The following is a 22452-nucleotide window of genomic DNA, read 5'->3' as shown; positions in this document are numbered from 1 at the left end:
TGGACACAGGCGCACGGACACACAGGCACAGGCGCACGGACACACAGGCACAGGCGCACGGACACACACACACACAGGCACAGACGCGTACACACATACAGGCACAGACGCGTACAAAGAAACACACACACAGGCGTGTACACACACATAAGCACTCTGCAGTTCCACTCCCCCCCACCCAGCTCCCAATTCCCACAAATGAACAGGCGGCCATTCAGCCCCTCCTCCACCAGCCTGTTACACAGGAACAGAAGGCCATTCAGCCCCTCCTCCCCCAGCCTGTCACACAGGAACAGGAGACCATTCACCCCCCCCTGCATCTCCAGCCTGCTACACAGGACAGGAGGCCATTCAGCCCCCTCCCCCAGCCTGTTACACAGGAACAGGAGGCCATTCAGCCCCCTCCCCCAGCCTGTTACACAGGAACAGGAGGCCATTCAGCCCCCTCCCCCAGCCTGTTACACAGGAACAGGAGGCCATTCAGCCCCCTCCCCCAGCCTGCTACACAGGAACAGGAGGCCATTCAGCCCCCCTGCATCTCCAGCCTGCTACACAGGAACAGGAGGCCATTCAGCCCCCTCCCCCAGCCTGTTACACAGGAACAGGAGACGATTCATACCAATACCAGGCCTCCAGACATCTCCCTCCCTCCGCCCGGTACCTGTCCCTCCCACCCTCCCTCCCATACGTGTCCCTCCCTCCCTCCGCCCTGTACCTGTCCCTCCCACCCTCCCTCCCATACGTGTCCCTCCCTCCCTCCGCCCGGTACCTGGCCTCCAGGCAGATTTGCGCTTTCTCCTCCCAGCGTTCGGAGATGGTGAGCAGTTCCTGGAGTTCTGCCATCGCCTTCTCCACGGCTGGGTTCGAGGCGAGTTTGGAGCCAGCCTCGATCAGAGGCCTCATCAGCTCCAGGGTGACCCGGCCAGAGGCTGCCAGGGTCTCTCGCACCTGGTCCAGCCACTCGGCCTGCTGCGCCTCATGCTGCAGTTTGGCAATCTCCGGGAGCTCCACAGCTAACTGCTGACCCTGCTCTATCAGCTGACGGAACTCCTGAGAGTTGGCAGGAAGTTCCTTCAGGGCGGCTTGGGTCTGCGTTTGGAACTTCTCCACATCCTCCAGCAGCTCCTAGGGGACACAGACAGAACAGCACGTCACTTTGGGAACTGGGGATAGAGCCATTGGCAGGGGCTCCAGCAACCGCAGTGTTCACCGGGAGGGTTGGACCAGAACTTCATGTCAGAGACACAGTGACACTCCTCTACTCTTCCAACTAACGCTAAAGCTCCCTCTACACTGTCCCCCATCAAACACTCCCAGGGACAGGGACAGCACGGGGTTAGATACAGAGTAAAGCTCCCACTACACTGCCCCCCATCAAACACCCCCAGGGCAGGGACAGCACGGGGTTAGATACAGAGTAAAGCTCCCTCTACCCTGCCCTCCATCAAACAATCCCAGGTACAGCACAGAATTAGATACAGAGTAAAGCTCTCTCTACACTGTCCCCCCATCAAATACTCCCAGGACAGGGACAGCACGGGGTTAGATACAGAGTAAAGCTCCCTCTACACTGTTCCCCCATCAAACACTCCCAGGACTTGGCCAGCACGGGGTTAGATACAGAGTAAAGCTCCCTCTACACTGTCCCCAGTCAAACACTCCCAGGGACAGGGCCAGCCCGGGGTTCATAAGTGACGATGCTGTGAGTAATAAACTCTGTCAGCACCTCAGGCTGCAGGAAGGGAGTTGAAGCCAGTCGTGCCATGTTCGGGGAGCGGTGGGAGGCTGAGCTACTCACCTGGACCTCCTGGATCTGAGTGATGACACAGGGCAGGCCCTGGAGCTGCTCAATGAAGATCCGCAGCTCACCCACGGTCAGCTTCACCGGAGTTTTCCCACCTTCTTGCAGCGGCCTGTGGGGGCAACAGGGACAGCTATGAGCAAGACCGAGGGACGGGGGGGAGGGATGGAAACGGGATGGTGGGAGGGAGGAACGGGACAGGACGGGGGTGTGTGGGAGGAACGAGATAGGGGTGGAGGAACGGGGCGGTGGGAGGGGGGGGAATGGGATGGAAACGGGATGGTGGGAGGGAGGAACGGGACGGGGGGGGGAACGGGATGGGGGGGGGGGGAACGGGATGGGGGGGGGGGAACGGGATGGGGGGGGGGGGGAACGGGATGGGGGGGGGGGGGAACGGGATGGGGGGGGGGGGGGGGGGAGTGGAGAAACGGGACGGGGGGGGTGTGGGGGGGGGGGAAACGAACGGGACGGGGGGAGGGGGCAACGGGGGGAGGGTGGGGAACGGGACGGGGGGGCAGGCGGGACGAGGAACGGGACGGGGGGAGGGGGGAAGAACGGGACGGGGGGAGGGGGGGAACGGGACGGGGGGGGGGAGGGGGGAACGGGACGGGGGGGCGGGACGAGGAACGGGACAGGGGGGGTTGAGGGGAGGGAGTGTGGGGGGGGTTGAGGGAGGGAGTGTGGGGGGGGTTGAGGGAGGGAGTGTGGGGGGGGTTGAGGGAGGGAGTGTGGGGGGGGTTGAGGGAGGGAGTGTGGGGGGGGTTGAGGGAGGGAGTGTGGGGGGGGTTGAGGGAGAGAGTGTGGGGGGGGTTGAGGGAGAGAGTGTGGGGGGGGTTGAGGGAGAGAGTGTGGGGGGGGTTGAGGGAGAGAGTGTGGGGGGGGGTTGAGGGAGGGAGTGGGGGGGGTGAGGGAGGGAGTGGGGGGGTGAGGGAGGGAGTGGGGGGGGTGAGGGAGGGAGTGGGGGGGGTGAGGGAGGGAGTGGGGGGGGTGAGGGAGGGAGTGGGGGGGGTGAGGGAGGGAGTGGGGGGGGGTGAGGGAGGGAGTGGGGGGGGTGAGGGAGGGAGTGGGGGGGGTGAGGGAGGGAGTGGGGGGGTGAGGGAGGGAGTGGGGGGGGTGAGGGAGGGAGTGGGGGGGGTGAGGGAGGGAGTGGGGGGGGTGAGGGAGGGAGTGGGGGGGGTGAGGGAGGGAGTGGGGGGGGGTGAGGGAGGGAGTGGGGGGGGGTGAGGGAGGGAGTGGGGGGGGGTGAGGGAGGGAGTGGGGGGGGTGAGGGAGGGAGTGGGGGGGGGTGAGGGAGGGAGTGGGGGGGGTGAGGGAGGGAGTGGGGGGGGTGAGGGAGGGAGTGGGGGGGGGTGAGGGAGGGAGTGGGGGGGGGTGAGGGAGGGAGTGGGGGGGGGTGAGGGAGGGAGTGGGGGGGGTGAGGGAGGGAGTGGGGGGGGTGAGGGAGGGAGTGGGGGGGGTGGGGGAGGGATTGGGGGGGTGGGGGAGGGAGTGGGGGGGGTGAGGGAGGGAGTGGGGGGGGGTGAGGGAGGGAGTGGGGGGGTGAGGAAGGGAGTGGGGGGGTGAGGAAGGGAGTGGGGGGGTGAGGAAGGGAGTGGGGGGGGTGAGGGAGGGAGTGGGGGGGGGTGAGGGAGGGAGTGGGGGGGTGGGGGAGGGAGTGGGGGGGGTGGGGGAGGGAGTGGGGGGGGTGGGGGAGGGATTGGGGGGGTGGGGGAGGGATTGGGGGGGGTGAGGGAGGGAGTGGGGGGGGGTGAGGGAGGGGAGTGGGGGGGTGAGGAAGGGAGTGGGGGGGTGAGGAAGGAGTGGGGGGGTGAGGAAGGGAGTGGGGGGGTGAGGGAGGGAGTGGGGGGGTGAGGGAGGGAGTGGGGGGGTGAGGGAGGGTGTGGGGTATGGGGGGGTGAGGGAGGGAGTGTGGGGTGAGGGAGGGAGTGGGGGGGGTGAGGGAGGGAGTGGGGGGGGGTGAGGGAGGGAGTGGGGGGGTGTGAGGGAGGGAGTGGGGGGGTGAGGGAGGGAGTGGGGTGAGGGAGGGAGTGGGGGGGGTGAGGGAGGGAGTGGGGGGGTGGGGGAGGGAGTGGGGGGGTGGGGGAGGGATTGGGGGGGGTGGGGGAGGGATTGGGGGGGGTGGGGGAGGGATTGGGGGGGTGGGGGAGGGATTGGGGGGGGTGAGGGAGGGAGTGGGGGGGGTGAGGGAGGGAGTGGGGGGGGTGAGGGAGGGAGTGGGGGGGGTGAGGGAGGGAGTGGGGGGGTGAGGGAGGGAGTGGGGGGGTGAGGAAGGGAGTGGGGGGGGTGAGGGAGGGAGTGGGGTATGGGGGGTGAGGGAGGGAGTGGGGGGGTGAGGGAGGGAGTGGGGGGGGTGAGGGAGGGAGTGGGGGGGTGTGAGGGAGGGAGTGGGGGGGTGAGGGAGGGAGTGGGGGGGTGAGGGAGGGAGTGGGGTGAGGGAGGGAGTGGGGGGGGTGAGGGAGGGAGTGGGGGGGTGAGGGAGGGAGTGGGGGGGTGAGGGAGGGAGTGGGGGGGGTGAGGGAGGGAGTGGGGGGGTGAGGGAGGGAGTGGGGTATGGGGGTGAGGGAGGGAGTGTGGGGTGAGGGAGGGAGTGGGGGGGTGAGGGAGGGAGTGGGGTATGGGGGGTGAGGGAGGGAGTGTGGGGTGAGGGAGGGAGTGAGGTGTGGGGGGGGTGAGGGAGGGAGTGTGGGGTGAGGGAGGGAGTGGGGAGTGGGGGGGGTGAGGGAGGGAGTGTGGGGTGAGGGAGGGAGTGGGAGTGGGGGGGTGAGGGGGGGTGAGGTGGGGTGTGTGGGGTGAGGGGAGGAGTGGGGAGTGGGGGGGTGAGGGAGGGAGTGTGGGCGTGAGGGAGGGAGTGGGGAGTGGGGGAGTGGGGGGTGAGGGGGGCTGTACGGGGGTGCGGGGGGGAGTGGGGGGGTTGCGGGTGGGTGGGGTGAGGGGGGGGTTCGCGAAGGTTTAAACGAGATGTGTCAAGGGAGCGCTGAACCCTGCCCCCTGCCCCTGCCCCCTCCCCCGTACCTGTCCCCCCCTTGCGAGTGGAAGCCAGCTGAACGGCCTCAGCCACACACTTCTCCACCTCCTCGATGCTGCCCTTCAGCTGCTGCAGGAGCCGGTTCTCCGGAAACTTCTTCTCTTTGGCCTCTGTGACCAGGGCCTTCAGGTCGTCCAGAGCTGGGGGGAGAGGGGGTTGTGGGGAGACAGAAGCGAATGAGAAGGTACCAGCTCCATCACACACAGTCCAACCTGGCGGCCATCTTGGGAGAGGCCCACAGACCCCTCCCCATTAATCGGGGGTTGGGGGGGAGAAGAGGAGATAACCCCAGACACGCTGACATCTCAGAGATGTCCCCTCAGGATGGCGGGGCATTCGGTGCCCGTCCAATTTCCCAGAGGGCGTGCGCGCGCGCACACACAGATGCGCGCACACACATACACACAGATGCGCGCACACACAGATGCGCGCACACACATACACACAGATGCGCGCACACACAGATGCGCGCACACACATACACACAGATGCGTTACTGCGCGGTGGCCTGAGGTCACCCATCACCCAGATGGGGCTTGTTTGTCCAGGACACAATCGAGCTGCCCACCACAGTAAGCAATGTTAGGATTCCCGGCTTTAATCCCACTGGGTGGGATTCACCCAGCCCCCGCCTGGCCTGCCCAAACAGGGGAGGCCGCTGCTTACTTCTCTTCTGTTGGCCTTCCATCTCCAGCGCTGTCTTGACTTTACTCCCCCAGGTGTCGAAGGACTCTGCGCGGATCTTCAGCTTGTGCAGCATGGCCGGCAGCTCATCCAGGTGTACCGATACCTGCCAGGGACAGAGAGAGCACCCCACTCCCACCGTCAGGTCACTGCTCCACTCCCAATCCCTCCCCCAACCCACCCCGCCCTGGCCACCAGCCGGGAGCACGCAGTAACGTGGTTATCACCACCACCACCGCGTGGTTAAAATGGGGGCACGTTGCTGGGGTTTCTAGATGTGGGTTAGGGGAAAGCGAGGACCGCAGATGCTGCAGTTCGGAGTCAAAAAGTGTGATGCCGGTAAAGCACAGCAGGTCGGGCAGCATCCGAGGGGTGGGAGAGTCACCGTTTAGGCCCTTGATCGGGGATGTGGGTTAGGGCTGTGCTATGAAGATGAAGGTGTGTCCTGTACCTTTAGGACAGAGTGAATGCCGCTCTGAACTGAGAGATTACAAGCTCCTGTTTGTATGATTAGGCAAGTCCCAGAAAATTGAAAACATGAAACATTTGGACGTGAAGTAGATACCTGAGTTCCAGTTGCTGTTTTGACAACAATCTGAATTTAACCAGTTTGAATTACGCCCCAGGATACTAACTCCCATCTGAGCTTGAGTTTATTGTTTTGCCAGCATCGAACCAATGAGACGATCCAATGTTAGGGGCATAACAATGCAGACATTTTGAAAATTGGTCGGAGAGTCACTGCCGTAGACACAGAAACGCAGGGAGAGCCAACAGCTTGCTCTCCAAGAAATTAGGAAACACTTGCTACCAAGGGTAACTTTTCGTAGGAAAAATACTCGCAGTAAAAAGGACAGTGACTCAGGGAGATCAGTAACCGGAAGATGACAGATGACATCAGCTGTGTGGTTTTGAAGTTAAAGTGATGTAATTTTAATAAGTGTTTTACTGGAACAGCATATTGTTGAGTTGGAGACAGATAATAAGCAGTTAACAGAAGGGAGGCTTAGAGTTGTGAATAGTTGTTTAATGTTCATGGTTAGAGTTAAAAATAAATTGATGTTTTTTTTTGAACAGTGGAATTTGGGAGTTCTCTGTCACTCATTTTTAAACAGATGACGAAGAGGGGTGATCGTTTTCTGGGAGTTTGGGTTTAAGTAACAGAGGAGTTCCCCTCTGTGTCGGCACAGCTGCAAAGGCTTGATATTTTATACAAACAGCAGAAAGTCATCGTGGGGAGAGCACATTGTCAGAACGGATAGCGTGGACAGAGAGGGGGCACACCCCTGTCTCGGAGGGGGTGGGATAGCGAGGGGAACTTTATTTTCAGTTCAAATGAGGAGAAGCAATTTTTCTCTGCATCTTAAGCCCATGCCCCTGTCCCGGGGTTTTTTAAATGGGGAGGGTGTCGAGGGAACTTTACTTTCAGTTCAAAATACATAGAGGAACTCTCCTCTGCATTTCAATGCCAGGGGCTTTTGGTGGAGATAGAGTTGAGACTGTAGCATTTTTATTTTAGAAGGGTCAAAGAACTTTCTTTTGAGTTCCAACAACTCAAGAAAACTTGACTTTTCTGTTGAATCAGAGCTGAGGGCGCTTTACTCTGTATTTAATCCTAACGCAGGACAGTTTGAAAGGGACAGTGCCAAGGGAGCGCGACATTTCTGTCAGCCGCTTGGTTGGAAGGGCAGACACACATCACAGAACAAAAACATACAGAACAGAGGAAACCAGAAATAAAAACTCAGCAGGACTGGCAGCATCAGTCAGGGGAAAGCAGAATTATGCAGAAGGCAGAGGGAACACACTCCCAGCTCCCTACCTCAGTTAGTGCCCATGGAGAGGGCAGTGGGATCACACACCCAGCTCCCTACCTCAGTTAGTGCCCATGGGGAGGGCAGTGGGTACACACCCCCAGCTCCCTACCTCAGTTAGTGCCCATGGGGAGGGCAGCGGGAACACACCCCCAGCTCCCTACCTCAGTTAGTGCCCATGGGGAGGGCAGTGGGTACACACCCCCAGCTCCCTACCTCAGTTAGTGCCCATGGGGAGGGCAGTGGGAACACACCCCCAGCTCCCTACCTCAGTTAGTGCCCGTGGGGAGGGCAGTGGGTACACACCCCCAGCTCCCTACCTCAGTTAGTGCCCTTGGGGAGGGCAGTGGGAACACACCTCCAGCTCCCTACCTCAGTTAGTGCCCGTGGGGAGGGCAGTGGGATCACACACCCAGCTCCCTACCTCAGTTAGTGCCCGTGGGGAGGGCAGTGGGATCTCACACCCAGCTCCCTAACTCAGTTAGTGCCCGTGGGGAGGGCAGTGGGATCTCACACCCAGCCCCCTACCTCAGTTAGTGCCCATGGAGAGGGCAGAGGGAACACACCCAGCTCCCTACCTCAGTTAGTGCCCGTTGGGAGGGCAGAGGGAACACACCCCCAGCTCCCTACCTGAGATAGTGCCCGTGGGGTGGGCAGTGGGAACACACCCCCAGCTCCCTACCTCAGTTAGTGCCCATGGGGAGGGCAGTGGGAACACACCCCCAGCTCCCTACCTCAGTTAGTGCCCATGGGGAGGGCAGTGGGAACACACCCCCAGCTCCCTACCTCAGTTAGTGCCCGTTGGGAGGGCAGAGGGAACACACCACCATCTCCCTACCTCAGTTAGTGCCCGTGGGGAGGGCAGTGGGATCACACCCCCAGCTCCCTACCTCAGTTAGTGCCCGTTGGGAGGGCAGAGGGAACACACCCCCAGCTCCTTACCTCAGTTAGTGCCCGTGGGGAGGGCAGAGGGAACACACCCCCAGCTCCCTACCTCAGTTAGTGCCCGTTGGGAGGGCAGAGGGAACACACCCCCAGCTCCTTACCTCAGTTAGTGCCCGTGGGGAGGGCAGAGGGAACACACCCCCAGCTCCCTACCTCAGTTAGTGCCCGTGGGGAGGGCAGTGGGTACACACCCCCAGCTCCCTACCTCAGTTAGTGCCCGTGGGGAGGGCAGAGGGAACACACCCCCAGCTCCCTACCTGAGATAGTGCCCATGGGGAGGGCAGTGGGTACACACCCCCAGCTCCCTACCTCAGTTAGTGCCCGTGGGGAGGGCAGTGGGAACACACCCCCAGCTCCCTACCTGAGATAGTGCCTGTTGGGAGGGCAGTGGGAACACACCCCCAGCTCCCTACCTGAGATAGTGCCCGTGGGGAGGGCAGAGGGAACACACCCCCAGCTCCCTACCTGAGATAGTGCCCATGGGGAGGGCAGTGGGTACACACCCCCAGCTCCCTACCTGAGATAGTGCCTGTTGGGAGGGCAGTTGCATAGATCATCAATGTGGTAGAGACACACCAGCCTCTCTGGACAGTCGTAACACGCCAGGGCCGACAGGAAACAGGTTGTCTTACACTTGTCGCACTGTCTCTCATCGTCAGGCAGGAGCTCAAAGGCTTCTCGCTCTGCCTCGCTGATACCCTGGAGGAGAGATCACAGTCAGGCACCGGGTGGCAAGGGGAGGGGGGGGGGGGGGCACGTCATACCCAGTGCTGGCCCTGTCCCTGGGGGCACTGGATGGGAGACAGTGTAGAGGGAGCTTTACTCTGTATCTAACCCCGTGCTATCCCTATTCCTGGGAGTGTTTGATGGGGGACAGTGTAGAGGGAGCTTTACTCCGTATCTAACCCCGTGCTGTCCCTGTCCCTGGGAGTGTTTGATGGGGGGACAGTGTAGAGGGAGCTTTACTCTGTATCTAACCCCGTGCTATCCCTGTCCCTGGGAGTGTTTGATGGGGGGACAGTGTAGAGGGAGCTTTACTCTGTATCTAACCCCGTGCTATCCCTATTCCTGGGAGTGTTTGATGGGGGGGACAGTGTAGAGGGAGCTTTACTCTGTATCTAACCCCGTGCTATCCCTATTCCTGGGAGTGTTTGATGGGGGGGGGGACAGTGTAGAGGGAGCTTTACTCTGTATCTAACCCCATGCTGTCCCTGTCCCTGGGAGTGTGAGATGGGGGGAACAGTGTAGAGGGAGCTTTACTCTGTATCTAATCCCGTGCTATTCCTATTCCTGGGAGTGTTTGATGGGGGGACAGTGTAGAGGGAGCTTTACTCTGTATCTAACCCCATGCTGTCCCTGTCCCTGGGAGTGTTTGATGTGGTGGGAACAGTGTAGAGGGAGCTTTACTCTGTATATAACCAAGTGCCGTCCCTGTCCTGGGAGTGTTTGATGGGGACAATGTATAGGGAGCTTTAAGGTGTATCTAACCCTGTGCTGTCCCTGTCCTGGCAGTGTTCGATGGGGGACTGTGTAGAGGAAGCTTTACTCTGTATCTAACCCCGTGCTGTCCCTGGGAATGTTTGATGGGGGTGACAGTGTAGAAAAAGCTTTACTTTCAGTTTAATAGGTTAGAGAATGTTTTACTGTGTACTTAATGCGGTCCTGCCCGTGTGATGGGAGTGTTGGATGTGGGGAGAGGGTGTGTGTGAGTGTGACAGAGAGACCATGTGTGTGCGTACTTGTGCGTGCAAGCGTACACAGCGGGCGAGGGAGAAGCTGCAGCTGACTGAATTCTGGGCGCTAATGGAATTGGCAGAGGGAGCAGGATCGATGGGCCAAACGGCCTTCCTGTCTCTCGGCAGTCTGCTGCCCCTAACATGGGCATTACTGGACCTCCTGCCAGTGCGGTGTGTCTGTCCATCTGTGGGGCACACACGCGGTACCCCACTTTCCTCAGAGTCAGCACCCAGTCCCCAATGACCAGAGGAACCGAACGTGAGCTAGAGGCAGTGTGTAGCCACGGCAGGACCCATGCTGGGGGTGGGGGGGTGTCAGTGTGTGTGTGTGAGCGCGCGTGTGAGCGCGCGTGTGAGCGCGCGTGTGAGCGCGCGTGTGAGCGCGCGTGTGAGCGCGCGTGTGAGCGCGCGTGTGAGCGCGCGTGTGAGCGCGCGTGTGAGCGCGCGTACCTTGTCCAGCAGAGACTTGCGGAGTTTACGTTCCTCCTGCACCATGATGAACATCTCTTTGTGAACAGCAGCTGCCAGATTGAGGTCAAGTTTCTCTGCACATGCTGCCATCTTACAGATCAGCTCCTCATGGGAGAACACGCAGTAACGCCTCAGCCAGCGGTAATGTTCAATACAGCGACGCCCAGCTGGTAGCTGGGGGGGATGGAGAGCACACGGTTAGCACAGAGAGACACAACAGCAGCAGGGAGAGCTCTCCATAGGCCAGGGCAGGGGGCACCGTCACCAATGACAATACCCCCTTACACATCCTGCCCAGAGAGCTGACCCAACACATTCCCCACGGGCACGCTCATGCCCTTTGAACTTTAGGAGTGGCTAAGAGAGCAGGTTCACCTCTCCCTCCTGATTCCCTATACCACCCCCCACCCCTCCCTCCTCCTCCCCCACCATAGTCGCTCCCCCTCCCCTTGGGAGGGCTGGGTGTACTGCCCAGGGGGGGAGCTGACAGACCGCGATGTCTCCCCCTCCCCCCCTGGGGGGCTGGGTGTACTGCCCGGGGGGAGCTGACAGACCGCGATGTCTCCCCCTCCCCCCCTGGGGGGCTGGGTGTACTGCCCGGGGGGAGCTGACAGACCACGATGTCTCCCCCTCCCCCCGGGAGGCTGGGTGTACTGCCCAGGGGGGAGCTGACAGACCACGATGTCTCCCTCCCCTCACTCCCCCTGGGAGGCTGGGTGTACTGCCCAGGGGGAGCTGACAGACCACGATGTCTCCCTCCCCCCACTCCCCCTGGGGGGGGGGGGGGAGCTGACGGACCCTGACCTACCCAGTCAGCGGTGCAGAAGTTGACAGCCTCAGCGAAGTTGTACCCTTGGTTAAAGCCACTGTGGTAGGCCCTCGGGAAGGTGATCACAAACTCCCCGGCACACTGGTTAGTCCGCACCACCTGGAACACGGCAAAGACATCAGCTCCAGCACAGGGTTAGATACACGGTAAAGCTCCCTCTACACTGACCCCATCTCACACTCCCAGGGACTGGGACAGCAGGGGGTTAGGGACAGCACGGGGTTAGATACAGAGTAAAGCTCCCTCTACACTGTCCCCCATCAAACACTCCCAGGGACAGGGACAGCATGGGGTTAGATACAGAGTAAAGCTCCCTCTACACTGTCCCCCCATCACACTCCCAGGGACATGGACAGCATGGGGTTAGATACAGAGTAAAGCTCCCTCTACACTGTCCCCCCATCAAACACTCCCAGGGACAGGGACAGCACGGGGTTAGATACAGAGTAAAGCTCCCTCTACACTGTCCCCCATCAAACACTCCCAGGGACAGGGACAGCATGGGGTTAGATAGAGTAAAGCTCCCTCTACACTGTCCCCCCATCAAACACTCCCAGGACAGGGACAGCATGGGGTTAGATAGAGTAAAGCTCCCTCTACACTGTCCCCCCCATCAAACACTCCCAGGACAGGGGGTTAGATACAGAGTAAAGCTCCCTCTACACTGTCCCCTGGCACGGGGGATGGAGTGGGAGGGAGCAGAGCGGGTAGTGGCATGGGGAGGGTTGAGGGGTACGGGGGGATGGGGTGGGGGTGGGGGGGAATGGGAAGGGGTGGGGGAGCTGTGCAGCGCAGTCCTGGCCCACCCTGACCCTGCTCCTTACCGGTACACCGTGGGACATGAGGATGTTGGGGTTCATGATGGTGACCAGTTGGTGCAGGAGGTCGGGTTGACTCTCAAACAGCTCCGGGGTCAGCTTCTTCATCACGGCCTCCAGCTGCTCGGCTGCATACGAGGGGACGCCATACCAGGTTTTCGGCTCACCCCTGGGGGGAGACACGCACACACATGACACAGGCGCGCGCACACAGACGCACACACACACAGACACAGATACACACACGCATAGAGACATAGACAGACACACAGACACACGCATAGAGAGACACACAGACACACACGCAGAGACACAAGCGCGTGCACACAGAGACAGACACAGACACACACGCATTAGATACACACACACACAGGGACAGACACAGACACACACAGAGACACAGAAAATTAAAAACCACCGACTCCCTGCCCACTCCCTCGCTGGCCAAGGGCTCTCTATCTCACAGCAACATCCATCATCAAGAAAGCAACGGGAACAGGTGTGGGCTGTGCTGGTATTGTCATTGGGAGGGGGGGACAGGCCCTCCCTGTGAGTGGGAGACGGGGTGTGGGCTGTGCTGGTATTGTCATTGGGAGAGGGGGACAGGCCCCCTCAGTGAGTGGGAGACGGAGTGTGGGCTGTGCTGGTATTGTCATTGGGAGAGGGGGACAGGCCCCCTCAGTGAGTGGGAGACGGAGTGTGGGCTGTGCTGGTATTGTCATTGGGAGAGGGGGACAGGCCCCCTCAGTGAGTGGGAGACGGAGTGTGGGCTGTGCTGGTATTGTCATTGGGAGAGGGGGACAGGCCCTCCCTGTGAGTGGGAGACGGGGTGTGGGCTGTGCTGGTATTGTCATTGGGAGAGGGGGACAGGCCCCCTCAGTGAGTGGGAGACGGAGTGTGGGCTGTGCTGGTATTGTCATTGGGAGAGGGGGACAGGCCCCCTCAGTGAGTGGGAGACGGAGTGTGGGCTGTGCTGGTATTGTCATTGGGAGAGGGGGACAGGCCCCCTCAGTGAGTGGGAGACGGAGTGTGGGCTGTGCTGGTATTGTCATTGGGAGAGGGGGACAGGCCCTCCCTGTGAGTGGGAGACGGGGTGTGGGCTGTGCTGGTATTGTCATTGGGAGAGGGGGACAGGCCCCCTCAGTGAGTGGGAGACGGAGTGTGGGCTGTGCTGGTATTGTCATTGGGAGAGGGGGACAGGCCCTCCCTGTGAGTGGGAGATGGAGTGTGGGCTGTGCTGGTATTGTCATTGGGTGAGGGGAACAGGCCGTCCCTGTGAGTGGGAGACGGAGTGTGGGCTGTGCTGGTATTGTCATTGGGAGTGGGGGACAGGCCATCCCTGTGAGAGTCGAGTACAGTCTCTAAGACGCAGTGCAGTGCTGGCCCTGTGTCGAGGGGACTCACCAGTGCAGGTAGTTAATGGAATAGCTCCAATGATCCTCTATGTGCCAACAGAAGGCCGCAAAGCACATGCCCACGTAGAGCCAGGGCACCTTCATTCCAGAGATGTCAGCATTGATGTGGCACAGGACTGACTGGTCCAGGACAGGCATCACATTGAGGTTCCAGCCACACTCTGTGTACTGCTGTAGGGATGGAGAGTGAACACAGAGAGACAGGCCTGAACACACAGGCACCAGTTTGGAGCAGGAGGCCACTCAGCCCCTCTCGAAGCTGCAACAGCACATTATCCACCCCATAGCACTTTAGTTCAACCAGTCCACACTGAACCTAAGGCCAAACCAAGCGACACACTGTTCTGGGAGAACGTGTCAGCTGTGCTCCTCTGTAGCCACTCGTGGGAAGATAACAAACAGCAAACTGCTATGTCAGAGCAGCAGAAAGTTTGTGTTATCCACACAGTGTCCATGCCTCATCAATCACTTCCAGCCCATTCTCCCTGACAAAACATAGGTTATACCTGAACGCCCTGTCATCCCAGCTGCCTGCTCCTGACGCATTGCCCTCCAAACCTTTCCTATTCATGGACTTAGCCAAACGTTCTTTGAAATATAGTCATAGGGATGTACAGTATGGAAACAGACCCTTCGGTCCAACCCGTCCATGCCGACCAGATATCCCAACCCAATCTAGTCCCACCTGCCAGCACCCGGCCCATATCCCTCCAAACCCTTCCTATTCATATACCCATCCAGATGCCTCTTAAATGTTGCAATGGTACCAGCCTCCACCACGTCCTCTGGCAGCTCATTCCATACACGTATCGTCCTCTGCGTGAAAAAGTTGCCCCTTAGGTCTCTTTTATATCTTTCCCCTCTCACCCTATACCTATGCCCCTCTAGTTCTGGACTCCCCGATCCCAGGAAAAAGACTTTGCCTACTTATCCTATCCATGTCCCTCATAATTTTGTAAACCTCTATAAGGTCACCCCTCAGCCTCCGACGCTCCAGGGAAAACAGCCCCAGCCTGTTCAGCCTCTCCCAATAGCTCAGATCCTCCAACCCTGGCAACATCCTTGTAAATTTTTTCTGAACTCTTTCAAGTTTCACAACATCTTTCCGATAAGAAGGAGACCAGAATTGCACACAATATTTCAACAGTGGCCTAACCAATGTCCTGTACAGCCGCAACATGACCTCCCAACTCCTGTATTCAATACTCTGACCAATAAAGGAAAGCATACCAAACGCCTTCTTCACTATCCTATCTACCTGCGACTCCACTTTCAAGGAGCTATGAACCTGCACTCCAAGGTCTCTTTGTTCAGCAACACTCCCTAGGACCTTACCATTAAGTGTATAAGTCCTGCTAAGATTTGCTTTCCCAAAATGCAGCCCCTCGCATTTATCTGAATTAAACTCCATCTGCCACTTCTCAGCCCATTGGCCCATCTAGTCCAGATCCTGTTGTAATCTGAGGTAACCCTCTTCACTGTCCACTACACCTCCAATTTTGGTGTCATCTGCAAACTTACTAACTGTACCTCTTATGCTCGCATCCAAATCATTTATGTAAATGACAAAAAGTAGAGGGCCCAGCACCGATCCTTGTGGCACTCCACTGGTCACAGGCCTCCAGTCTGAAAAACAACCCTCCACCACCACCCTGTCTTCTATTTTTGAGCCAGTTCTCTATCCAAATGGCTAGTTCTCCCTGTATTCCATGAGCTCTAACCTTGCTAAGCAGTCTCCCATGGGGAACCTTGTCGAACGCCTTATTGAAGTTCATACAGATCACATCTACCGCTCTGTCCTCATCAATCCTCTTTGTTACGTCTTCAAAAAACTCAATCAAGTTTGTGAGACATGATTTCCCAAGCACAAGTTGAAACTTTATTGCTGGAACAGCACAGCAGGTCAGGCAGCATCCAGGGAACAGGAGATTCGACGTTTCGGGCACAGGCCCTTCTTCAGGAATGGCATTCCTGAAGAAGGGCCTGTGCCCGAAACGTCGAATCTCCTGTTCCCTGGATGCTGCCTGACCTGCTGTGCTGTTCCAGCAATAAAGTTTCAACTTTGATCTCCAGCATCTGCAGACCTCACTTTCTTCCCAAGCACAAAGCCATGCTGACTATCCCTAATCAGTCCTTGCCTTCCCAAATACATGTACATCCTGTCCCTCAGGATTCCATCCAACAACTTGCCAACCACCGAGGTCAGGCTCACTGGTCTATAGTTCCCTGGCTTGTCCTTACCACCCTTCTTAAACAGTAGCACCACGTCGGCCAATCTCCAGTCTTCCGGCAACTCACCTGTGACTATCGATGATACAAATATCTCAGCAAGGGGCCCAGCAATCACTTCTAGCTTCCCACAGAGTTCTCGGGTACACCTGATCAGGTCCTGGGGATTTATCCACCTTTATGCATTTCAAGACATCCAGCACTTCCTCCTCTGTAATCTGGACATTTTGCAAGGTGTCACCGTCTATTTCCCTACAGTCTATATCTTTCATATCCTTTTCCACAGTAAATACTGATGCTAAATACTCGTTTAGTATCTCCTCCATTTTCTGCGGCTCCACACAAGGGCCACCTTGTTGATCTTTGAGGGGCCCTATTCTCTCCCTAGTTACCCTTTTGTCATTAATATATTTGTAAAAACCCTTTGGATTCTCCTTAACTCCATTTGCCAAAGCTATCTCATGTCCCCTTTTTGCCCTCCTGATTTCCCTCTTAAGGGAGATCTCCTGACAAGTTTGTTTCTCAATTTCCCTCTGACTATTGAGGGGCGTCTATAATACAATCCCAATAAGGTGATCATCCCTTTCTTATTTCTCAGATTCTCCCAGGTCCCTCTCAGAACGACGAGCGCACGCAATGCTTGCAGTGAAGCCCTTGGCCACCGGATGGCAGTGCCTCACCACGATTCAGAGCACAGTCCACACCTCCAGAACAAGCGCCTCGGGCCAGCCTTCACACACACTCTCTCTCTCTCTCTCTCTCACACACCCACTGCACCCCGTTCCCACAACGTGACCAGCTCCCTGACAAATACCGCCAGGGTGAGGGGCAGGAAGCAGATAAACAGAAGTACCAGGGAGCAGTCACAGCAAAACATTGGTCAGAGCACCGAGTACAGGAGTTGGGAGGTCATGTTGCGGTTGTACAGGACACTGGTTAGGCCGCTGTTGGAATATTGCGTATAATTCCGGTCTCCTTCCTATCGGAAAGATGTTGTGAAACGTGAAAGGGTTCAGAAAAGATTTACAAGGATATTGCCAGGGTTGGAGGATTTGAGCTATAGGGAGAGGCTGGACAGGCTGGGGCTGTTTTCACCGGAGCGTCGGAGGCTGAGGGGTGACCTTATAGAGGTTTATAAAATCATGAGGGGGACATGGATAGAGTAAATAGACAAAGTCTTTTCCCTGGGGCCAGGGAGTCAAGAACTAGAGGGGCATAGGTATAGGGTGAGAGGGGAAAGATATAAAAGAGACCTAAGGGGCAACGTTTTCACACAGAGGGTGGTGCATGTGTGGAACGAGCTGCCAGAGGATGTGGTGGAGGCTGGTACAGTTAGAACACTGTTGTGGTTCTGTTCGCCGAGCTGGAAGTTTTTGTTGCAAACGTTTCGTCCCCTGGCTAGGCGACATCATCAGTGCTTGGGAGCCTCCTGCGAAGCGCTTCTTTGATGTTTCCTCCGGTGTTTTTAGTGGTCTGTCCCTGCCGCTTCCGGTTGTCAGTTTCAGCTGTCCGCTGTAGTGGTTGGTATATTGGGTCCAGGTCGATGTGTTTGTTGATGGAGTTTGTGGATGAATGCCATGCCTCTAGGAATTCCCTGGCTGTTCTCTGTCTGGCTTGCCCTATGATAGTAGTGTTGTCCCAGTGGACAGACCACTATAAACACCGGAGGAAACATCAAAGAAGCGCTTCGCAGGAGGCTCCCAAGCACTGATGATGTCGCCTAGCCAGGGGACGAAACGTTTGCAACAAAAACTTCCAGCTCGGCGAACAGAACCACAACAACGAGCACCCGAGCTACAAATCTTCGCACAAACTTTGAACATTGAGAACATTTAAAAGGCCTCTGGATGGGTATATGAATAGGAAGGGTTTGGAGGGATATGGGCCGGGTGCTGGCAGGTGGGACCAGATTAGGTCGGGATATCTGGTCGGCCTGGACGGGTTAGACTGAACAGTCTGTTTCCGAGCTGTACATCTCTTTGACCCGGAGTGCTGGAAGGAAGGCTTTGGGAACGAGACAGAGGGACACACAGACTCAAAGCCCTGACGCTAGTTTCTCTCTGCACAGATGCTGCAGACCCACTGAGCTCCTGCAGCTCTCCCCATTTCCCCTGGGGATTTCTGGCACCCACTGGAAATGGTTCCTTCTGTACTGTGGGTATGGGAGGGGACCCTCCTGCTCAGCGCCCCTCCACCCCCCCGCCCCAGCTCACACTGGAGAGAGTGGGACCTCAGTCTGCGTGGCAGTCATTGGGAATGCTGAGGGGGCTTCCTATCAGGCAGTGCCCATGGAGGGAAGGGACTGCTCCCAGCAGCAGGCTGATATCAGAGAGAGCACGGTCTCTCCCCCTCTCACCACTTTCCCACCACCTCCCGCCCGCCCGCCCGCCCCTGCCTCACTCCCTCAGAGCGCCCAGCGTTACTCGGTGCTGACAGACTGACCTCTCTCCCCCTCCCCCCGAGTGCCCAGCGTTACTCGGTGCTGACAGACTGACCTCTCTCCCCCTCCCCCCGAGCGCCCAGCGTTACTCGGTGCTGACAGACTGACCTCTCTCCCCCTCCCCCCGAGCGCCCAGCGTTACTCGGTGCTGACAGACTGACCTCTCTCCCCCTCCCCCCGAGCGCCCAGCGTTACTCGGTGCTGACAGACTGACCTCTCTCCCCCTCCCCCCGAGTGCCCAGCGTTACTCAGTGCTGACAGACTGACCTCCCTCCCCCTCCCCCCGAGTGCCCAGTATTACTCGGTGCTGACAGACTGATCTCTCTCCCCCTCCCCCCGAGTGCCCAGCGTTACTCGGTGCTGACAGACTGACCTCCCTCCCCCTCCCCCCGAGTGCCCAGTATTACTCGGTGCTGACAGACTGACCTCTCTCCCCGTCCCACCGAGTGCCCGGCGTTACTCGGTGCTGACAGACTGACCTCTCTCCCCCTCCCCCCAAGCGCCCAGCGTTACTCGGTGCTGACAGACTGACCTCTCTCCCCCTCCCCCCAAGCGCCCAGCGTTACTCGGTGCTGACAGACTGACCTCTCTCCCCCTCCCCCCCCGGCGTTACTCGGTGCTGACAGACTGACCTCCCTCCCCCTCCCCCCACGGCGTTACTCGGTGCTGACAGACTGACCTCCCTCCCCCTCCCCCCACGGCATTACTCGGTGCTGACAGACTGACCTCTCTCCCCCTCCCCCCACGGCGTTCCGCGGTGCTGACAGACTGACCTCTCTCTCCCCCTCCCCCCCCGGCGTCCCGCGGTGCTGATGGACTGACCTCTCTCCCCCTCCCCCCCCAGCATCCCGCGGTGCTGATGGACTGACCTCTCTCCCCCTCCCCCGCCCAGCGTTACTCTCTCCCTCCCCCCCCCTTCTCCCCCCCCAGCGTCCCGTGGTGCTGACAGACTGACCTCCCTCCCCCTCCCCCCTCCAGCGTCCCACGGTGCTGACAGACTGACTTCCCCCTCTCCCCCCCAGCGTCCCGCGGTGCTGACAGACTGACCTCTCTCCCCCTCCCCCCCCCAGCGTTACTCTCTCCCTCCCCCCCCCTTCCCCCCATCCAGCGTCCCGCGGTGCTGACAGACTGACCTCCCTCCCCCCCCCCGGTGTTCCGCGGTGCTGACAGACTGACCTCTCTCCCCCTCCCCCCGAGTGCCCAGCGTTACTCGGTGCTGACAGACTGACCTCCTCCTCTGGGGCTAGCTGCCGTTTGCCTCCTTTGTTGGGGAAGCCGCTGCCGAACTCCTTGGAATGAATGTCAGCTCCATATTCCACAGTCACATCCTCCTCAATACTGCTGACCAACCGCCAGAACTCCTTCTCCACCAGCTCGGTCGGTACCATCTACAGCAAGAGGCAGGCAGTGTCACAGAGTGGGACAGGGTACACTCTAACAGACAGGGCCGTGGGCAGGACCTGGGGGGAGGGGGTGGACAGCGTGAGACAGACTGACAGGCAGGAGAGAGGCAGACACACACAGACTGAGACAGAGAGATACACACACACACACACACACAGAGGATAGAGACAGACAGACACAGGATAGAGACAGACAGACAGACACAGGATAGAGACAGACAGACAGACACAGGATAGAGACAGACAGACAGACACAGGATAGAGACAGACAGACACACACACACACAGGATAGAGGCAGACAGACACACACACACACACAGACAGACACACACAGACACAGACTGAGACAGACAGACAGACACACACACACACACACAGACAGACACACACAGACACAGACTGAGACAGACAGACAGACACAGACACAGACTGAGACAGACAGACACACACACACAAACACAGACTGAGACAGACAGACACACACACAGGATAGAGACAGACTGAGACAGACAGACACACACACACACAGACACAGACTGAGACAGACAGACACACACACACAAACACAGACTGAGACAGACAGACACACACACAGGATAGAGACAGACTGAGACAGACAGACACACACACACACAGACACAGACTGAGACAGACAGACACACACACACAGACACAGACTGAGACAGACAGACACACACACACAGACACAGACTGAGACAGACAGACACACACACAGACACGCACACACAGACACAGACTGAGACAGACACACAGACTGAGACAGACACACAGACTGAGACAGACACACAGACTGAGACAGACACACAGACTGAGACAGACACACAGACTGAGACAGACACACAGACTGAGACAGACACACAGACTGAGACAGACACACAGACTGAGACAGACACACAGACTGAGACAGACACACAGACTGAGACAGACACACAGACTGAGACAGACACACAGACTGAGACAGACACACAGACTGAGACAGACACACAGACTGAGACAGACACACAGACTGAGACAGACACACAGACTGAGACAGACACACAGACTGAGACAGACACACAGACTGAGACAGACAGACACACACACACACACAGGAGGACTGAGACAGACAGACACACACACACACACACACACACAGGAGGATAGAGGCAGACAGACACACACACACACAGGAGGATAGAGGCAGACAGACACACACACACACAGGAGGATAGAGGCAGACAGACACACACACACACAGGAGGATAGAGGCAGACAGACACACACACAGGAGGATAGAGGTAGACAGACACACACAGGATAGAGACAGACAGACACACACACAGGATAGAGACAGACAGACACACACACAGGATAGAGACAGACAGACACACACACAGGATAGAGACAGACAGACACACACACAGGATAGAGACAGACAGACACACACACAGGATAGAGACAGACAGACACACACACAGGATAGAGACAGACAGACACACACACAGGATAGAGACAGACAGACACACACACAGGATAGAGACAGACAGACACACACACAGGATAGAGACAGACAGACACACACACAGGATAGAGACAGACAGACACACACACAGGATAGAGACAGACAGACACACACACAGGATAGAGACAGACAGACACACACACAGGGTAGAGACAGACAGACACACACAGGGTAGAGACAGACAGACACACACAGGGTAGAGACAGACAGACACACACAGGGTAGAGACAGACAGACACACACAGGATAGAGACAGACAGACACACACAGGATAGAGACAGACAGACACACAGGATAGAGACAGACAGACAGACACACACAGGATAGAGACAGACAGACAGACACACACACACACAGGATAGAGACAGACAGACACACACACACACAGGATAGAGACAGACAGACACACACACACACAGGATAGAGACAGACAGACACACACACACACAGGATAGAGACAGACAGACACACACACAGGATAGAGACAGACAGACATACACACAGGATAGAGACAGACAGACATACACACAGGATAGAGACAGACAGACACACACACACACAGGATAGAGACAGACAGACACACACACAGGACAGAGACAGACAGACACACACACAGGACAGAGACAGACAGACAGACAGACACACACACAGGACAGAGACAGACAGACACACACACACACAGGATAGAGACAGACAGACACACACACACACACACACACACACACACACACACACAGGATAGAGACAGACAGACACACACACACACACAGGATAGAGACAGACAGACACACACACACAGGATAGAGACAGACAGAAAGACACACAGGATAGAGACAGACAGACACACAGGATAGAGACAGACAGACACACAGGATAGAGACAGACAGACACACACACACAGGATAGAGACAGACAGACAGACACACAGGATAGAGACAGACAGACAGACACACAGGATAGAGACAGACAGACACACACACACACACAGGAGGATAGAGACAGGCAGACACACACAGGATAGAGGCAGGCAGACACACACACACAGGATAGAGGCAGGCAGACACACACACACAGGATAGAGACAGACAGACACACACACAATAGAGACAGACAGACACACACACACAGGAGGATAGAGACAGGCAGACACACAGGATAGAGGCAGGCAGACACACACACACAGGATAGAGACAGACAGACAGACACACACAGACACAGATTGAGACAGACAGACACACAGACACAGACTGAGACAGACAGACACACACACAGGAGGATAGAGACAGACACACACAGAGGATGGATAGACAGACAGCTAC

At 57.8% G+C, this 22452-nt stretch overlaps 1 protein-coding gene across 1 annotated transcript in view; it reads right to left on the bottom strand.

The window, feature by feature from the left end:
- kdm5c (lysine demethylase 5C) overlaps positions 1 to 22452 on the bottom strand; it is a gene marked incomplete at its 5' end in the record, with an annotated part of 62611 nt that overhangs the window by 15742 nt on the left and 24417 nt on the right. The window contains 11 exon segments of the mRNA XM_087985670.1: positions 770 to 1125; positions 1799 to 1917; positions 4820 to 4966; positions 5493 to 5603; positions 5606 to 5616; positions 8787 to 8968; positions 10456 to 10650; positions 11285 to 11404; positions 12130 to 12292; positions 13528 to 13709; positions 19437 to 19595. Coding sequence (XP_087841796.1) covers positions 770 to 1125; positions 1799 to 1917; positions 4820 to 4966; positions 5493 to 5603; positions 5606 to 5616; positions 8787 to 8968; positions 10456 to 10650; positions 11285 to 11404; positions 12130 to 12292; positions 13528 to 13709; positions 19437 to 19595 — 1745 coding nt within the window.

The sequence above is a fragment of the Chiloscyllium plagiosum genome, unplaced genomic scaffold (genome assembly GCF_037043375.1).
Source record: "Chiloscyllium plagiosum isolate Xiang-an unplaced genomic scaffold, Cpla_swu_hap1 HiC_scaffold_53Y, whole genome shotgun sequence".
Taxonomy (NCBI): Eukaryota; Metazoa; Chordata; class Chondrichthyes; order Orectolobiformes; family Hemiscylliidae; genus Chiloscyllium; species Chiloscyllium plagiosum.
Note: the sequence above shows the minus strand (reverse complement) of the source record. Positions and strands in the feature narration are given on the sequence as shown.